The 17,189-nt window shown below is 37.0% G+C and overlaps 1 protein-coding gene across 1 annotated transcript in view; it reads left to right on the forward strand.

Moving 5' to 3' along the window:
• The window catches only part of st6galnac3 (ST6 (alpha-N-acetyl-neuraminyl-2,3-beta-galactosyl-1,3)-N-acetylgalactosaminide alpha-2,6-sialyltransferase 3), a 69,560-nt gene that overhangs the window by 26,608 nt on the left and 25,763 nt on the right, over positions 1–17,189 (forward strand). The window contains exon 3 of the mRNA XM_055058271.1: positions 4,777–5,186. Coding sequence (XP_054914246.1) covers positions 4,777–5,186 — 410 coding nt within the window. The remainder of the gene's footprint in view (positions 1–4,776; positions 5,187–17,189) is intronic.

Consider the following 17,189-nt stretch of genomic DNA (forward strand, 5'->3'; position numbering starts at 1 on the left):
GGTTTATAGAAGCATTTGCTCAGATATTTTCAGATTTCCCTTCTGTCGTCTTTAATGCTCTTAATTCAAACAAGAGATTGACTAAACTGCATTGCCCAAGCCAAACTTGTTCTCCTAATTAGCAAAGTAATTATTTATTAATCAGTTAGTGGAGAAACTCGAAGTCTTTCCTCTGTGAGTTGAATTAAAATCAGGGTTTCTGAATGTTTAAAAACCTCTGAGATTAAAATAAGAAGCTGTTTTATTAGCTTCTGATCAATTTACTTTCAGTCTGAGTTATTAGTTAATTAAAGTTGTTGGTTTTTGCAAGTTGCAGATTTTATGACCTGGATTTTGATGTTAAATCAAAAATTGGTTTTAATTGCATTTCTCAGCGTTTCTTGTTGATTTTATTTTGTTTGCCTTTGACCATTAAAAACAAGACTGTTTAGCCAGAGATGCGTCAGGGAATCGTCTGAACTGTTAACTAACTTTTCCTTTAAGTTGAGATTTTGCAGAAGATTCAACTGGTATTTTTTGCCCAAATCGTTTCAAGGATTCAGTCTTTTTCGCCCTCTTATATTATCCAGCTTAATTTGGAAGATTTATTTGCACAGAGAGAAATAAGCGCTAAAAATAATTATTTGACGGCAGCAGAATTAGATCTCTGCACGACGGCAAAGACTATTTTTGTAAGAAGGACTTTAAATTCCCACAGAGACACTGCGATTTGCAGCTTGTTAATGCAATCATTATTACTTATTAATTAATTGAGTTTAAAGCAACTTAGCGAACGTCAAGGTTAAGTTCACAGCCCAGCGCTTTAATTTAACGACGACTATGGCTGCAGCTTTTATTTTTAAATAACCCACTTCATATTTCCACACTCATGGCTTCATATCAGAGGCTCTGCTGAGTGCTGGGATTAGTGGGATTATAAAAATGCACTTTGTTGTGATTACTGGTAGTTTACATTTCATGGAATCACAAAGATTTGTTTGTATCTTGATTCCAGGATTCGTTCTCATTAGACCAGCTTTTATACATCTATTTCCGACTGGAGCCAGATGTTTACATACACTTTATAAAAATAAAACTATCTCTGTTCTGGCTCAGTTTGGATTATCAAAATTATTTGTTATCTAATTTCTTCACAGTTAAAAACTTACACTCACTTGCGGGTAAGGTATGGTAATTGAATTTATACACAACTTAGAAGAAAATACAAATGAAACAACAAAACCAAAAGAAGGACAAAAAGCTAAAAGTACAAAACCAAATGTTGATTCCTGATGTATCAAACTACCGAGGGTCTCCTGATCTTTAGTTTGTTTGCTCTGGATTAGAGGGGTATAAAACTAAATGTTGTTTAAGTATAAATCTAAATGTTGGTTCTCCAGGTTTGATTCTTGTTCTGGGTTACGAAGTAAACTAAAAGTAGTTGCTCCAATATTAAAAGTATAAAGCTAAATGTTGGTTGGTTCTCCATTTAACAAAGGTTGATTGGCTATTCAGAAGAAGCCAGATCTTGCTCAGATATTAGTATTTTTAGTCGTGGAAGTGTTCTTCAGGTGATAAAAGGCCGACTTTGTAATCGTCTTTATATGTCTCTGAAGGTTCAGGTCAGATTTTATGCCTGGTCGCGAGTTTCTAGCTGTAATATCTGAAGCTGTGTGCTGATTAAAAAAAAAAGAAGTTTAAGAACAGGTTTGAGTCAAATCAACCTAAAGCCTCAAGTCATTTCAGATTAAGAGGCGTCAAAAGTTCAACTGATTTTATCTCAGGAAAAAGAAATCACAGACTCTCGTTTGAAAGGGAAGGTTTTTAAAGTTTTATTCAGTTATAAATACTGTGACAGTCGACAAGTGATTATAAAGAAATGTGTGTGTGTGTGTGTGTTATTGCTTCAAAGTTAACTGAGGAGTTGCGATTTGTCAGTTAGCTCTACCTAAATCCAAAGTTTACAGTTCTAATTAAAGATTAAGCACTTTATGACTTCCTTTAGTGTCTATCTGTGCAGCTTCTGCAGGGCTATGCAACAGTTCATAAAATACAGCCCTGGGAAAGGCAGTTAATTAGAACAGAGACCCAAGAGAACCTAAATTTATCACATTGTGAAATGCTGCTGAGCCTTATCTCTGGGTTTTACAGCTTTAGAACAATGTCTGCACGTTTTCCATCACTGAAAAGCTGAAAGTGCAGAAAACTTGCTGGAAATGTTCGCCTTCTGTATATATCTTGACCTCACCAAAGACAACGAAAGACACAATAGGTTAACAAGGGGTAAATGATAACGGGCTTGTGAAAGGGTCATGATGCAAATACAGAACATTCATCATTTCAATGGAAAGAATTTCAGACAGATAATACCAACCAGCCAATTGCAAACTGATTGGTATACTGTCCAGTTTGCTCAAATATAGGAGGATTTTTTTTATTTGATTTGGAAGTATTTGACCTTTAGAATATCTGAAGACCTTGAAAGGACATTACTGAAATATAGAATTACTCATTTATGTGAAGATCAATCAGTCGCTTAACTTGAAGGCAGGAATTAGGCGACTTTTTCAATTATTTACATGAAAGGTCTGAAAAGAAGAGACGCATTATCGTGGTCTGTTCTGGTACAGATGGATGGTTGGATGGTAGGATTGTTGATTGGTAGGACGGCTGGATGGTTGGTTAGTTGGTTGGATGTTACGTGGTTGGATGAACAGATTTTTGGTTAAACAGATGGTTGGATGGATGGATGGATGGTAAGTTCTTTGAATGAACAGATGATTAGATGGTTAGTTGGTTGGATGGTTACATGGTTGGATGAACAGATGGTTGCTGGATGGATGGTTGGATGAATAGATGGTTGATGGATGGATGGTTAGTTCTTTGAATGAACAGATGGTTAGATGGTTGGATGGTTACATGGTTGGATGAACAGATGGTTGGATAAATAGATTGTTGGATGGATGGTTGGATGAATAGATGGTTGGATAAATAGATTGTTGGATGGCTGGTTGGACGGACAATCAAGACGTGTTTCGTAGATTAAATGTTTTATTTTCCTCCATTTTCCTGCCGTCTATAAAATCTGCCTTCTTCTTCAGATTTTTCTGTTTGCGTCTCAGTTTGTTTTGATGAGATTAATCTCACTTACACCAAAACACAGAAGCCGACGCTTTATTTAACATGCACTTAATGGAGATTCAGTGAAATGTCCCTGATTTAAAGATGAACAGCGGTTGTAAACATCGTCACAGTAGATAATCTAGCAGATTCTCTCATTACCACTTGGCTTATCTGAGCTCACGACTCGACGGCGAGCTTACAGGAGATCAGCCCCTAAAATGAAACAAAAACATCTCCTTTCTCAAGAGACATCAATCTTCTGTAAATTACTCCATCTTCTGTTTTCTTTTTTCTCTCCCCTCTCATCTGTGGATGCAATCAGAGGGTTATGAAATAATCTCGGCACCTGGCCGGGTCACTCTGCAGCCGAAGAGCTGCCTTGAGCTGTCAGCCGCTCATCCATCATCGCAGGCCGCCCTCATAACTCCATCACGCCTTTCAGCGCACACAGATTGGCTCAGCTCAGTGGGAAACGCTGAAATAAAGCCCACAAAGCTGCCTGTGGAGACACCCTTGAGCAAGGCATTTGACCCTCCGCTGCAGCCCAAGCACTTATTAAAGGTGACCTATCATGCGTCCTTCAGCACATTAAAAGAAATCTGACTTTATTTTGAGTTTTTTGGGCCTCCTGTCACTTTAAATCCAAATAAGCTGCCACTGTCCACCCCCCATCCCAACTCAATGTTTATTACTTCTACTTTGAAAAGCAAAAGTGGGACCTGCTGCCCAACCAACAAGAATGCAGCAAGTGGTTTCTGGATGGTAAATCAACATGTTGTCTTTTCATTTTTGCTGCTGAAGTTAAATGTGAATTCTAACTAAACTAAACTAAGCCAGAAGTGGAGCCTCTTGCACAACCACAAGAATTCAGCAAGAGGCTGAATTCTCTTGCTGAACAATAACAAAAATTACATATATCCTGCCCGTCGTCTTTCATTTTGTTTTTTTTTTGCTTGTTTTTGTTATTTTGTTTTCATTTAATTTTGACAGGTTATAGGCTGCAACTTTGCAGGGGTTGCTAGGTAACGGTGCAGCGCCTCTTAAACGTGACTCAACAATTGGGAAGTTTTTGAAATGGCTCATTTTCCAGACACCAAAAAACATGAACTTATTGCCAAAATATGTTTTTTTTTTAAGTGCCTGGGCACAAATGAAAATAATAATAAAAAAAAATAAATAATTTTCTTAATAGGTCCTTTCTAAATGTAGACAAAGCTTTTGAATGGCTTGGATCAAATTGTATTTATGTGCCAGAATGGTCCAGTCAAAGTCCAGCGCTTGAAACAAAAGTTTAAAATTAATGTTCACATCTCAATATGAAATGTCAGTCAAAATGTACAGAGCTGGTGGAGATATTGACGTTACTTTGGTTATGCAGTGGAAGAAGCTATTTTTGCTTTCTTACTGGAAAAAGAGTAAAGTTTTGGCTGACCCTTCAGATTCTTCAGTTCTGAACTCTATCTCTTACTAAACTTGAGAGTTTATTTATTTTTGCTTGAACTATTGACTTGATTTCTCTGCAAATCATCTACTAAAATAAAATCCACCAAACTTTTGCTCTTCAAATCGATATATTTTTAGGAGAGGAAGCTGGCTGCTTTTCTGTAGCTGACCCTGATCTTTAACCTTTAGAAAATAATTTAAAAACATATTTTTCTGTTTTTTCCCCCCCAGCCATTGAAGCTGAACTGCGAGCTGTGCAGCATCGTGTCCAGCTCCGGTCAGATGTTGGGCCAGGCTGCCGGCGCGCAGATCGACCGCTCTCCCTGCATCTGGCGCATGAACAACGCTCCCACGCGAGGGTTCGAAAACGACGTCGGGCGGCGGACAACGCTCAGGGTCGTCTCTCACACCAGCGTCCCGCTGCTGCTGCAGAAACCACAGCACTTCTTCGGCCAGGGCAACGACACCGTGTACGTGGTGTGGGGGCCGCTGCGGAACATGAGGAAGGACGGGAAGGGCATCGTGTACAACATGCTGCGCCAGGCGTCTGAGAACTACCCGCACGCTCGCATCTACGCCACCACAGAGGACCGGATGAACTACTGCGACATGGTGTTCAAGAAGGAGACGGGAAAAGACAGGTGAGACCAACAGCACTTCCTGTTCGCTCGGCACAAAGGAGTTAAGATCAAGTATCGAAATAATCAGCACCTAATTTAATCAATCAAGTTTTAAGTTTATTTGTGCAGCACATTCTGGGGTGTGGATAAGACTGGCATGTCAACTCTCCATTATTTGAAGTTCAATTATTTGTTCATTAGCACTATTTACATACTTTTTGTATTGTATAAAATAAGCTTAAGCAGCTCAATGTAAAAATCAGCTGATTTAAAAAAAAAATCTGATTACTGGTCAGAATAATTGATTAGTAAAATAATCAATAGCTGCAGCCCTACTCCTGATTTCTGTTTGTCTGTTTTGCCATGAGGTCTTCTAAATTTAGCAGTTCAGATCATCTCGTCTCTGATCTTTCATCAGAGTTGGATTTACTTGTAAAGAGGTTCAAAGTGACACATGAGGCCGTTTAAGAGTAGCTGTGGAGAGCAGCCGCAGAGGGAAGGAGATGATCCAAAACTGTTGGTCTGGGGAAACGCTGGTTAATTAGGCAGCTCGGGTTTGGCACTCCTTCTGAGATCCAGCTGCCCTAACAGATTGACTCGCTCCATTTTCTGTAAAATAAATAAAAAAACTCAGAATTAAAGCTGCAGGTCAGTTTTCTGTGAGATAAACAATAATTTTTATCAACAGTTGACCTAAACGTGTGTAATGTTCCACCTTAAAGTGAACAAATTATGTTTTTTTTTTTACAAAGTTTCATCTTTACTTGCGTTCAGGATTTTTATTTAGCTCATAATCTAAAAGACAACAGTGTATTTATTTCTCTGACATATTCAGACATGGATATTTAATTACTTCTATGTATAATTCATAATCTTGTGTGTATATATATATATATATATATATATATATATATATATATATATATATATATATATATATATATATATATATATATATATATTGCCTAAAAATATTGCAGAACTAAACAAATTTAAATGAAAATTAAAAAATCTGCACAAAAACATAAAGATTGATTGCTGATAATTATTTAGACAGATTATCAACAAACTTACTTTAAATAGTTACTTCTAGTATTTATAGGTTTTCTGGATCTAAAATATATTTGCCTTTTTAAGACCAACTCATGATTAGAGATTCACTGATCCGACATCAATATCTATATCGATCCTGATATTTTAAAAAAATTCTAGATTTTGTGTCGGTGACAATATGCCTGATCTATAGGGGAGGTTCTATTCAGTCTAATTCTATATTTTCTGCTCTGAGCGACATCATGCGTTATTTATTTTACATTATATTTAGAATTTCTTATCGTACTTTCTGAAAAATCTAACAGGTTTTTCAGAAAGTATTTTTTACATGTTTGACCAAAATAATCAACTTCTTGTGTTTTGGTTTCATGTCTGAATGTCTGCAGCTAACAATAGTTGCCCCACTGTTGCCAACTCTGCAACTTTCCTGTGATATTTATCAACATTTCAGTCAAAAACAAATCATAATTGGCAGGTCAGGCTTTTTACAGATCGGTAATCTATCTTGCAATCGGTGCATTCCTATCAGATACATTTTAATTAGTTTATTGAAGCATATTTCATTCTTTCAGTGTTTTTAGGTTGGGATATATTTGCCCTTTAAAAGCTGCTCATGTTGTTCCTCTTTGTCTGCTGATCCGCCTGAGAGAATTGCAGGTTAATGACTGCAGGAAGGCGGCTGCAGGCGTGCCATTGTTGAGGACAAACCTCATTTCTTCCTGCTCATCTCCGCAGAGCGCCGCTCTCCTGCCGCTCCCCTATGCCATCAAGACCTCTCTTAACTTCTTAAGAGGATTAACATGTTCGGTAATATGCGTAGCATCCATTTCATTTCAGCTCCATTGTGCGGTTCTCATTCAGGATGGCAGCAATAACACTGAATTTCATGTTCGGCGTCCCGGTTTGAGTGCGGCTCAGCTGTGCAGAAACCCAGACAGCGCAGCTAGAGGTGCAGGATTAGGGATGGATGCTCAGGGAGAGGAATCTCATTACGGGACGTTACGCTCCCGGGAAGACGCGAACCGTCAATCGATGCTGATTGGTAACACAGACTCAACTCGAAGAGCAACAATGAGGCACTTTGAATGAATATGTAATGAGTAGTTTCTCTACATGCCTGTGCCTGTCTTGTCACAATTTTGGCTGCAAACACTTCAGCGCTCTGACACAATGAATATCCACGGAAACAGTTTTCAAATTGGGTTATACGGCGTGTAGCTTACTGTAATCAGAAGGGAATAACTGCTGTCATTAGCTGGAGCTAATTCAAACTGATCCAACCCTGCAGCTCTTTGTTGCTCTCTTAGCTAACTTCAGACCCGAGTCCAGAAAAAAACCCTCTAAAGAGCGCATTACTGGAGCAGCTCCTCCGTAATTTGTATTTGTGCATGCAGTGGCGTACTGTCAGCGCCTCCATACTGGTGCATGGATAATAATCAGCCTGGAAAAGAAAGAAAAGAGGGAACAGAGATCAACACTACTTCTAATTATCCACATTGCCGCCAGCAGATGAGAAGATGTGGCGTTTCAGCTTCCACTTGCATGCCTGATCAAGACAAACGCCGTGTCAGAGCTGAACACGCTGCAAAAATACAAAACCTTACCAAGTAATTTTGATCTAGTTTCTAGTGTAAATATCTTGGTGTGCTTGAAATAAGACAAAACTAACTTATATATAACTTTTCAGCAAGATATAGGAGCTGGTTTTAAGTAAATAATTGCAGAATATTAGTGTTAAAGTTCTAGTTCCACTCATTTATAACTAGATGTGCCTTGATTGCAGTTTTCTGCTCGATTACTGATTACGATCTTTGACAAGCCTGAACTGCTGATTCAGATTTTGGCTGAAACTAATTGTATTTTGTCTGAATTATTGCTAAATATAGCAAGAAAGTCACTAAGTTGGTAGCAACTGTTGTTAATTTGTTAACTGTTAACAGGTCAAGCTTTTAAAAGATCGGTAATCCACGATCGGCCAGAAACTACCAATTGGTGCACCCCTACCTTTTTTATTTGTTTTTCCAGATAAAAATCTCAGATCACAAACTATTCTAAAGAATCTAATTACTGTGTGTCTCTCATTGTTACACCAGGTCATTTATTTTGACATTCATGCTGAGAATCATGTGAGGTATAGAAAGTACCTTTAAGTTTAGAGGATTGATGACTGAGATGAAACAGCGTTTGTTGCCTCTGATCATCCTGATTCTCTCCAAGCAATAAGGAGGGAATTCATCGTAACATATAATGATAAAAAGCTGTGACTGTAAATGTGTGCGACAGCCTCCTCAGCCTGTGATTCATGTAAGTGTGGGCTGCGGCCGGATGTCGGACAGGCCGAGCCGCTCCGTTATCAGCTCTGCCTCCTGTGGTTGTCAGAGCGTATCGGCGCGCTCCTGTAAGCGGCGGCAGATAACGGACCTGACGAAGACACCGCACTTAAATCACATTGTCACTTTACAGCGGCTGTGTGGCCGGGGTCTCCGCCTCCCATCCGCACACTTCTCCTCAAACTGGGGCTTTGCTGTTTCCAGCAGCTTTGAGTTGATTCAGCCTTCATCACTCTTAAATTATTGAAATCTATCACACACTCGCCAGTTTCTTTCTACAGTCTTAATGCCTGCCAGGGAAATTAAGGTTTTAAAGGGGTAAAGATGGGATCTATGCGTGACACAAAACATGTTCATTATATTTTTTCTTTTTTGCACAAAATATTCTTGAAAGATGAGATATCAGTTTGCTTAGTTCAGCCTATTGTGAGGAATTGTATGGCCTCTAGTCACTTATTTCCAAATAAACTGCTTTGGTCTAGTTTATAGCGCAAATATCTTATTTCACCTAAAGTAAGGCAAGGCTAACTTACAAGTAACTTTACAGCAAAATATAGGAGCTTACAAGTCAATAATTTACCAATATTTGTTAAAAAAGTACAAGTTCCATTGGCGGTTTATTTCACTTATAACCAAAAAGTTTTGAAATACTGCGCTGGTGAATTGGTGTCAAATACGTCACCAGAAGCACACGCTCTTCTGCATCCTGCCTGCAGTTTATCAGGAAATACTGCAATGTTCCTGTATTTAACTGGTTGTATATTTATTTATTCAATTAATTCAAAAAACAAACACCATATTTCTCTCTAGCTGTATATCTGTGCAAATAGGAAATACTGACTTAAATTTGCTTAAACACCAATTTGCTCGTATTTCACAAACTGCAATGGAAGCTCTTTTTTTCTGTGTCACATAGGAGGTCACATGACCAACAACCCGGATGTTACCACTGCTGAAAACTATGAAGAAGACAACAGGAAGTAGTTGGAAGATGAAGGCACAGAATGTTTGTTTTTTTTTCGTTTGTGTGATAAAACTTATTTACACATGATTTAAATTTTTTCTTATTTAATGGAAACACTACAATTATGAAATTGTGTTTATTCAACATTTGTGGCATACCTACAAAGTTTTGACAAGGAAATGCAGCTAATAACAAATTTTAAAGATATGTTCTGGATCAGATGTTATATCGCCAACAATTACAAAAAAAAACCTGATATATTTTTTTTACACATTAAAAAAATAAGTGAGTTGATGAATTATGAATTAAAAAATAAAAATGACAGAAAAGTTTGAGAAAAAAAAAACATCCATAAGTAAAAAACTTCTCAGCAACAAAGATGTCATTTAGTCATGGCTCATTTATCTCTGTGTAATAGAAATCACCCTGAAACGCAGAAAGCATGAAATTATATAACTTTTTTTTCTTTTTTCTTATTTTACAACATCCATTTCATTCAACTTTAACTCCTACTGAGAGTTAAATGGAATAGGAGGCAGAATGGCAGCAATAAAATCTTAGATGACAAGCTGAATTTTCTTCTGATGAGGCTTTTTTTCTGTTTGTTGAAGCATAAAAAGCAGAATCTGCTGCAGATATTCTAGTTGCGATTAAATATGAATGCGTAAAAATGAGCAATAAAACATGAAGACACTTTCCAAAGTTAAAAGGAGCAAGAGGATCGTTGAAAGTTAACGCCAATGGAACAAAAACAGACCCTTTTTAAGTAACGTCCACATTGAAGAAGCACTAAATTTAAAAATCTGCATTTTGTAGTCACAAATTAGTCACATTCTGCTGTGAATGTCAGGACTGTGTAATCACGCTCCATAATCTCCAGCTGTCCACTTCACATAACTGTATGCGCCCCTGGCAGTCGCCGCTTTCTCATCCTAAAATAGCTTCTAACGAAACACCGTTCAGCTGAACCGCTTCTCGTCTTTGTTGTAGTCGCCGACTCAGAGATTCAGCCTGTTTTTTATTTATTTTTATGAACAGCCTTTTAACAGCTGCATGCTTTTGTACTTTCCAACAGTTTAATTTAAATATCAGTGCGGGGGATTTGTGTGTTCAGAAACTTTCTGGTACAAGTGAGAATATAAATACTTTCTTTGTTCACTTCCTGGTTTAATAGCTCATATTTTTCCAGCTTTGATATTCTGCTGAATTTGAAGGAACATGAACCTATGGTGGCCCTGAGGTGCAAGTTGAAAGCACAAATACAAACTATAAAAACACAACAACAAAATGAAAAACACCACAACATTAACGAAGCACAATTACAGATTACAAAAACACTGCAACATTATCAAAACAGAAACGGTATGTCCCAATTGGAGACCTGTGAAATCACTGATTGGATGACGGTACTTTTTGCCCGTTGTTGCGATACGTTATAGCGACCGCCATTTTGAAAGTGGCTTATCTGCCAGCAAGCTAATACAAGTAAATGGATCGAACTTCGTAAAGTGCCGTTCTGCAAAGTATTTTAAGTTAACGAATGTTACTGACACGATCTCTCACACACTATTATATATAGGAATAATAATAATGATAAAAATAAAAACAACTAAGGACAACGTTTAAACTTTTCGATGTGATTATTTAATTGTTTTGGGGCACAATATTTACATTTGATACAGCTGATTCATGTACAATGAATGCGTTATTGGGTGCCCCATGGATATTTTAATTTCAGAATCTATATTTGGGGTTATTGGGACCAGGGGCCTTAGGGCACGCGGGTGCATGTTCGTTGCATTGAAAGAACATGAACCCCCACAAAAACAACAAAAAAAATCCAGTTCCTCGAAACGATCTTTTGGTTTAATCGTTTCAAAGGTTTTACTGTCAGGATCAATAACACAATCTTCAAAGGGCTCCGATGTTAACCCATTGGATAACACAGTTTGGCCAAAACAAATGATGGTCTGAGCTGAAGATAAAACATTTATATCAATAAAACTAGAGATAACTGAGACCAAATCACCAAACTGAAGATTTTTATTATCCAGTTTCTGGTTGAAACAGAGAAAAGAGAAAAACGATAAATCAGTGATGAAGCAAATGGAAATTATTTAGCTTCTTTTAATTGATCATGCAGTTAATTGATTATTGCTTACTGCGACAGGCCTAATTCGATTGGCTGATTCGTTCACTTATAACATTTCCCCCATGTATTAAGTGATACTTTTTCATCAATATTAATAAATTATTTAGTCAAAACAAACTCCCTTATATTTATGAAAAGTTACTTTATGTAAGTGTACCAAGATATTTGAAGTAAAACCTAAATCACAGATTTTCTGGTGAACTTCCAATGCTTTGTTTGTAGTTCTTTGCAAATCATTATTAACAGGCCAAAATAGCCGATTGTTTGCGATCAATCGGAGTTCAAGCTGTTAAAACTCTCTGACGAAGCAACTGGCTTTTCATTGAAAAGAAATATTTGCTTCACCGCCTTTAAAACGAGTCAAACAAAAAGAAAACCCGATTGGAGACCTTGAAGTGTCTCAACTGAAAATGAATTAATGCGCTAAAAAACAATCAGAGAACTTTGATAATTCAGTCGGCATCGCTGTGCCGGTGAATTGGTGTCAAATAAGTCACCAGCCGCGCGGTCCCCTGCGTCCTGCCCAACTGTATCTGTAATTGCCTTGTGTTTTCCCTGACAAGACGACAAACAGCCGGCATCAGGATTTGTCGAGTAGGAGGCGTAAGCGCGTTATTTCTAGCTGTAATTTTATGCTTATCACTATGACCTCCTTAAGGAGAACATAGAGCAGGAGGAGGAGTTATTGTACCGTTTCCCGTCGTGTAGCTATGATTTTCAGGCACGTCTCGCCTCATCCCGGCCAAGAATTTGTCACCAAGCAAGCGTGTAATGACATTACTTCTGTGCGCTGAGAGCTTGTAATTGGTGTGAAATTATCTTATTAAGTGAAGCCACTGGAAACTCTTAGGCTTGAATAACTAATTCTTGGGAGTTCACTGGGTCAAAGGCGGTCAATTCAGACAAATGGAAAAGTCGTTGAACTGGCCTCTCCCAAAGCAGGAGGAAGATTTTTCCTTCCTGTGTTTGGTGTGACCCCATCAGAGGGAGAAAAGCAAACCGTCACATAAAAGCAGAGTGCAGTCTTCCCTAAAGGTCATTTGCATTTATGGTTTAATAATGTAATGACTCTCGGATGATACCAGCAAATTTATTAGCAGGGAACGCGACACTGAGCTGGTCAGCAGATTTCTGTTATTAAATGTGTGGAATAGCTCTTATCCTCGGTGATTCAGGACTTTCGCTCACAAAGCCGTGTGACTCTTCGCTTCCTTCACTTTTATTACCTTCACAAATTAGATGCAAGTCATTTAACAATTGGTCAGTGTTGAAGTTTCTGTTTCAGACATGTGGTGGATCTAAAAAGCCAGCATTGTAATAAAAAAATTCACAATTTATTTCTTAATTAAAACCAGATGTTTAAACAAATGGTATAAAATACACCTTTTTTTAATTAAACCTTTCCTATTTTTGGTCAGAAAAGATTACCGAATTATTAATATTTACTAAAAACGGAATATTAACAATAGGAATTTTGCAAAGAAGAATTTTAAGGTTTCGATGTTACTGTGAAAGTGCACTTCTAGATCTACTTTCAGAAATTTTAACTTGAAATTATCATTATCTTCCGTAAAACAAGTCCGAAATCAACATAAAATACAGATAATTATTTGCAAATCAACTCAGGGGAGAAATACTTTTTCTGAGATCAATTAAAGGTCAAATTAAATCACAATCAGAAATATAGACATACAAAAAGGCAAAATAAAAATAGTAAAAGTTTGTTTTTTCTTGTAAATGTCCAGATATAAAATAAGAAGGTTGAAGTAGTACAAAAATTCATGGTGTTGCTCTGAAAACATGTATTATAATGTAATATTTTCATTTTATTCATCTTGTGAGGGTGTTTTGCTTCAGGAGGGACTGGTGCACTTCACACCATATGAGCAGGAAACAAAATTATTTTAGTAATCAATTATGCATTAAAGATGCAAATAAACAAATAATTAAATACTTTTTTAATTAAGAAAAAAAAAGTATTTAGCATTCCTTTCGTGAACGTTTGATTATATGTAGCAAAGGATGCAATTCAACCAAAAAGAATAACAAGATAACATCAACCTGTCGGAAAACTCAGCACTGAACATCAATGCAGTTTAGAGCTTATTAACCAATTAATAATTGGATAGAAAATATGTTTAGTAGGAGATTATCTTTTCTTTTTTATTCATAATATAAATCACCTGAAGCTAAAACTATGAGGAGTTTTGGGTATTACAGATTTATGGAAAAATTGTTTTTTTATTTAAAAGGATTGGTTGTACCAGTTTTCTGATGAAATAAAACTTTTATTCAATGTTTTAGTTAAAACACCAACAGTTTTCCTGGAGCCCAGCTCAACATGCTGTGTTTACTTTATGCCTTTTACTCCCATATTTATACCAGATTAGATTCACCGTCTGCCTTTTTACTCCCAATAATTTTGTTACGAACCCGGCAGACGTTTGTCTTACTGGCTTTGACAGAAACTGCTGCACCTTCTTATGCGAACATAATCGCATTCAACTCACATGAATCGCTCGTTGTAGCAGCTGGGCAGGGAAGCAGGCAGTAGACACGGTTAGCCTCCAGACTCTAAAGCTGTAAATGCATTTTCTGCTCTGATCTACTGCGCCTGAATGAACCACACAGCAGCAAAGCGACACGCTTCTGCTCCACCAGTCATGTTGGAGGTCAGCCTCGTCTAAAAGCTTAATTAGATCAAACGCTGTTGCTTTAGAAAATACAAATGTAAACAGGTGAAATAGACTTGTGACGCAAAGCTCCAGTCTGTCACCGCTTAGATTCTTACTTATTTACAGCTCCGTTGGCTTTTATTCAACATCTTGTTTTAGTCTAGCATCAAGAACTGAATGAAACTTTGATAGCAGCAAGAGCAAAATAAATTACCTTTTTGAAAGATGAAGACATTATACTAAAAGAATAAGGTTTGGGACAGTCAAAAAATATGAATTAAGATCTTAAACTAAGGGAATTTCTTGTACAATGTTACATTTTTATAATTAGCTAATTAAAAATAGTATTCTTGTTTCATTTTTATTTGAAATGTATTTACTATATTCCATTATTTTTTGAAAGATATGAGTTGGCCAAAACCATTTCAATAAATAGGAAATATTAAATACAAATTAATACAGGTTTTGGGCTTTCAGGTTTTCTTTTTTTTTAAATCAATTTGCCAACTCACAAAAGAAAAAACGTTTGCTACTGAACATTTTAAATCAAATGCATAGAATTGGAATAGTTGTAAGTGCTTTGAAGCAAAAACAGTGAATGCCCTTCAATATTTATAATGCAAATATTTTAGTTCACTTGAAATAAGACAAAACTAACTTACATGTAACTTTATTGGAAGGTAGACATTGTTTACTGCAGCTTCTGATTAAATATTGTGACTACTGAGCTGTTTGCCAACTCACTGATGATTTTAGCATAAATTTCAATATTTATATTGATATTTTATATTAGTGCTCTTTGCAGTCCAGAATTCATGGATTCTAAGTTTTGAAATTTGAGTGAGAATATTTAAAATAAAAACAGCCTAAGAAGCTAAAATATAGGCACAATCCTACTTGTCACGCTATTGGCTGGCATTTTCAAAGCACCCAATCTAGGAGCGGGATTTATGTTGCTTGAATCTGATTGGCTGTAGCCTCAAGGGGCGGAGATATGGAAGACTGTAGAGCAGATATGTCCAAAGTCCGGCCCGGGGGCCAAATGAGGCCCGTGGTCAATTTTCATCCGGCCCGCAGCCTCCGTCATAGAATCAATAACGCCTGGCCCGCGTGTAATACATTGGGCAGCAGCGCTGTTACTTGCGTGTTCTAAGTGCTGACATCTAGAGGCTCAAATAGGAACAGCAAATTAGTATGTGAGGCCCCCAATTTTCTAAAATGGCGGCAATTAGCAAAAGGAGGAAAGTTGACTGCGAGGGCCGACGGTTCAAGGATGGGTGGAAATTGGACTATTTCTTCATTGAAATACGTAACAACTGTGTCTGCCTCATTTGTAAAGAGACAGTGGCTGTTTTAAAGAGTTCAATGTGAAGCGACATTATCAAACAAAATGCTGAGGCATATGACAAGATCACAGGTAATGAACGCAGCGAGAAACTGAAACACCTTGAAGCTAGCTTAATCTCACAGCAGCAATATTTTACAAAAGCTCGAGAGTCAAACGAGAATGCTACAAAGGCTAGTTACGAGGTAGCAGCGCTGATCGCAAAGCATTGCAAACCTTTCACCGTTTCACTAGTGCGCACATCATCACCGCGCGTCCTGTCCCCGGGTCGCCAAGCGAGAGAGAGGTGTGCCAATCAACATTTATAGTTACTGTCATATTTTAAATGAGCCCTGCACTTGTTGATATGACAATTTCTCTGTTATTGTGTTTAAAAATTCTGCAAATATTAAACTCCCATTTTGAGATTTTTTTTTATGTTTCAAATGTAATTTGCACCCAAGAGTACAATTACTTCTCTTCAACTGTTACAAAAAAGTTAGTGTTAAAAAAGTGAAGTTAAATGAATATTTAATTTCAATTTTCAATGTTAATTGAATTTTGATATGTATGTTTCAAATGAACCAAAACATATGCTTAAGATGGCTGAAATTAAAATAAAAAAGCAAATGTGAAACACACAACAGCTCGCTGAAATGTATTTAAATTAATTGCTGTTATATGTAAAGAACGTCCGCCAAGGTTGGCCCCCCTATATTTTTAACACACCAAATCTGGCCCCCTTTGCAAAAAGTTTGGACACCCCTGCTGTAGAGGTTAGCTACTGTGGTAATGCTAATACAGTTTCCTGTTTGTATTGATGTTTTTATGTATAATTGGTGTTTGAACTGTTGAAATAGGAAGTTCTTTGGGTTTTCAAAGTATTCATGACTATTATGAATTCTCATGTAGGTTCCTGTGATTCAGTTTTCCCTTTGACCCACTTTCTGACCCATTATTTATCTCTTCCATCCTCCTCATTTGTCTTTCAGACATTCTTTCTTCTTTCTCCTCTTTTTAAACCTGTTTTCATTCAATTTACCTAATTTCAAGTCTTTTTCCTTCACCCATTGTCCTTTTTCCTGTTTCCAATCTTTTTCTTCCCTCTTATGAGCCTTTTTCATCCAGCCTTGCCTCCTTTTCATCCTTGTTATCCTTCCACACATCATGTTCTTGGTTTCTGTTCGTCTTATTCTGTTGGTTTTTTAAATCCTGGAACATAAAGTAAACTTATCCAACACAGATACATTTCCACATTGTCAAATTGAGTCAGTCTAATCTCGCATTCAAATTCAGTTTATCAGCAGCAAATCAATTTAGCAAGTCCTTGTCTGTCATCTTTTCCAATATTTGTTTCATCCACTTTCCTGAGCTCAAATTTAATTTCTTCCCATAGTGCCATCTGGGTAGATTGAATGAATAAACTCACATCTTCCCTCTTAACTTTTAAAAACTGAAATATGAATAAATGCTATATGGGTAAAAAAAAAAACAGCAGTTAAAAATATCCTTTTTAAATATCTTTA

Source organism: Poeciliopsis prolifica, unplaced genomic scaffold (assembly GCF_027474105.1).
Source record: "Poeciliopsis prolifica strain line A6 unplaced genomic scaffold, Auburn_PproV2 SCAFFOLD050, whole genome shotgun sequence".
Taxonomy (NCBI): domain Eukaryota; kingdom Metazoa; phylum Chordata; class Actinopteri; order Cyprinodontiformes; family Poeciliidae; genus Poeciliopsis; species Poeciliopsis prolifica.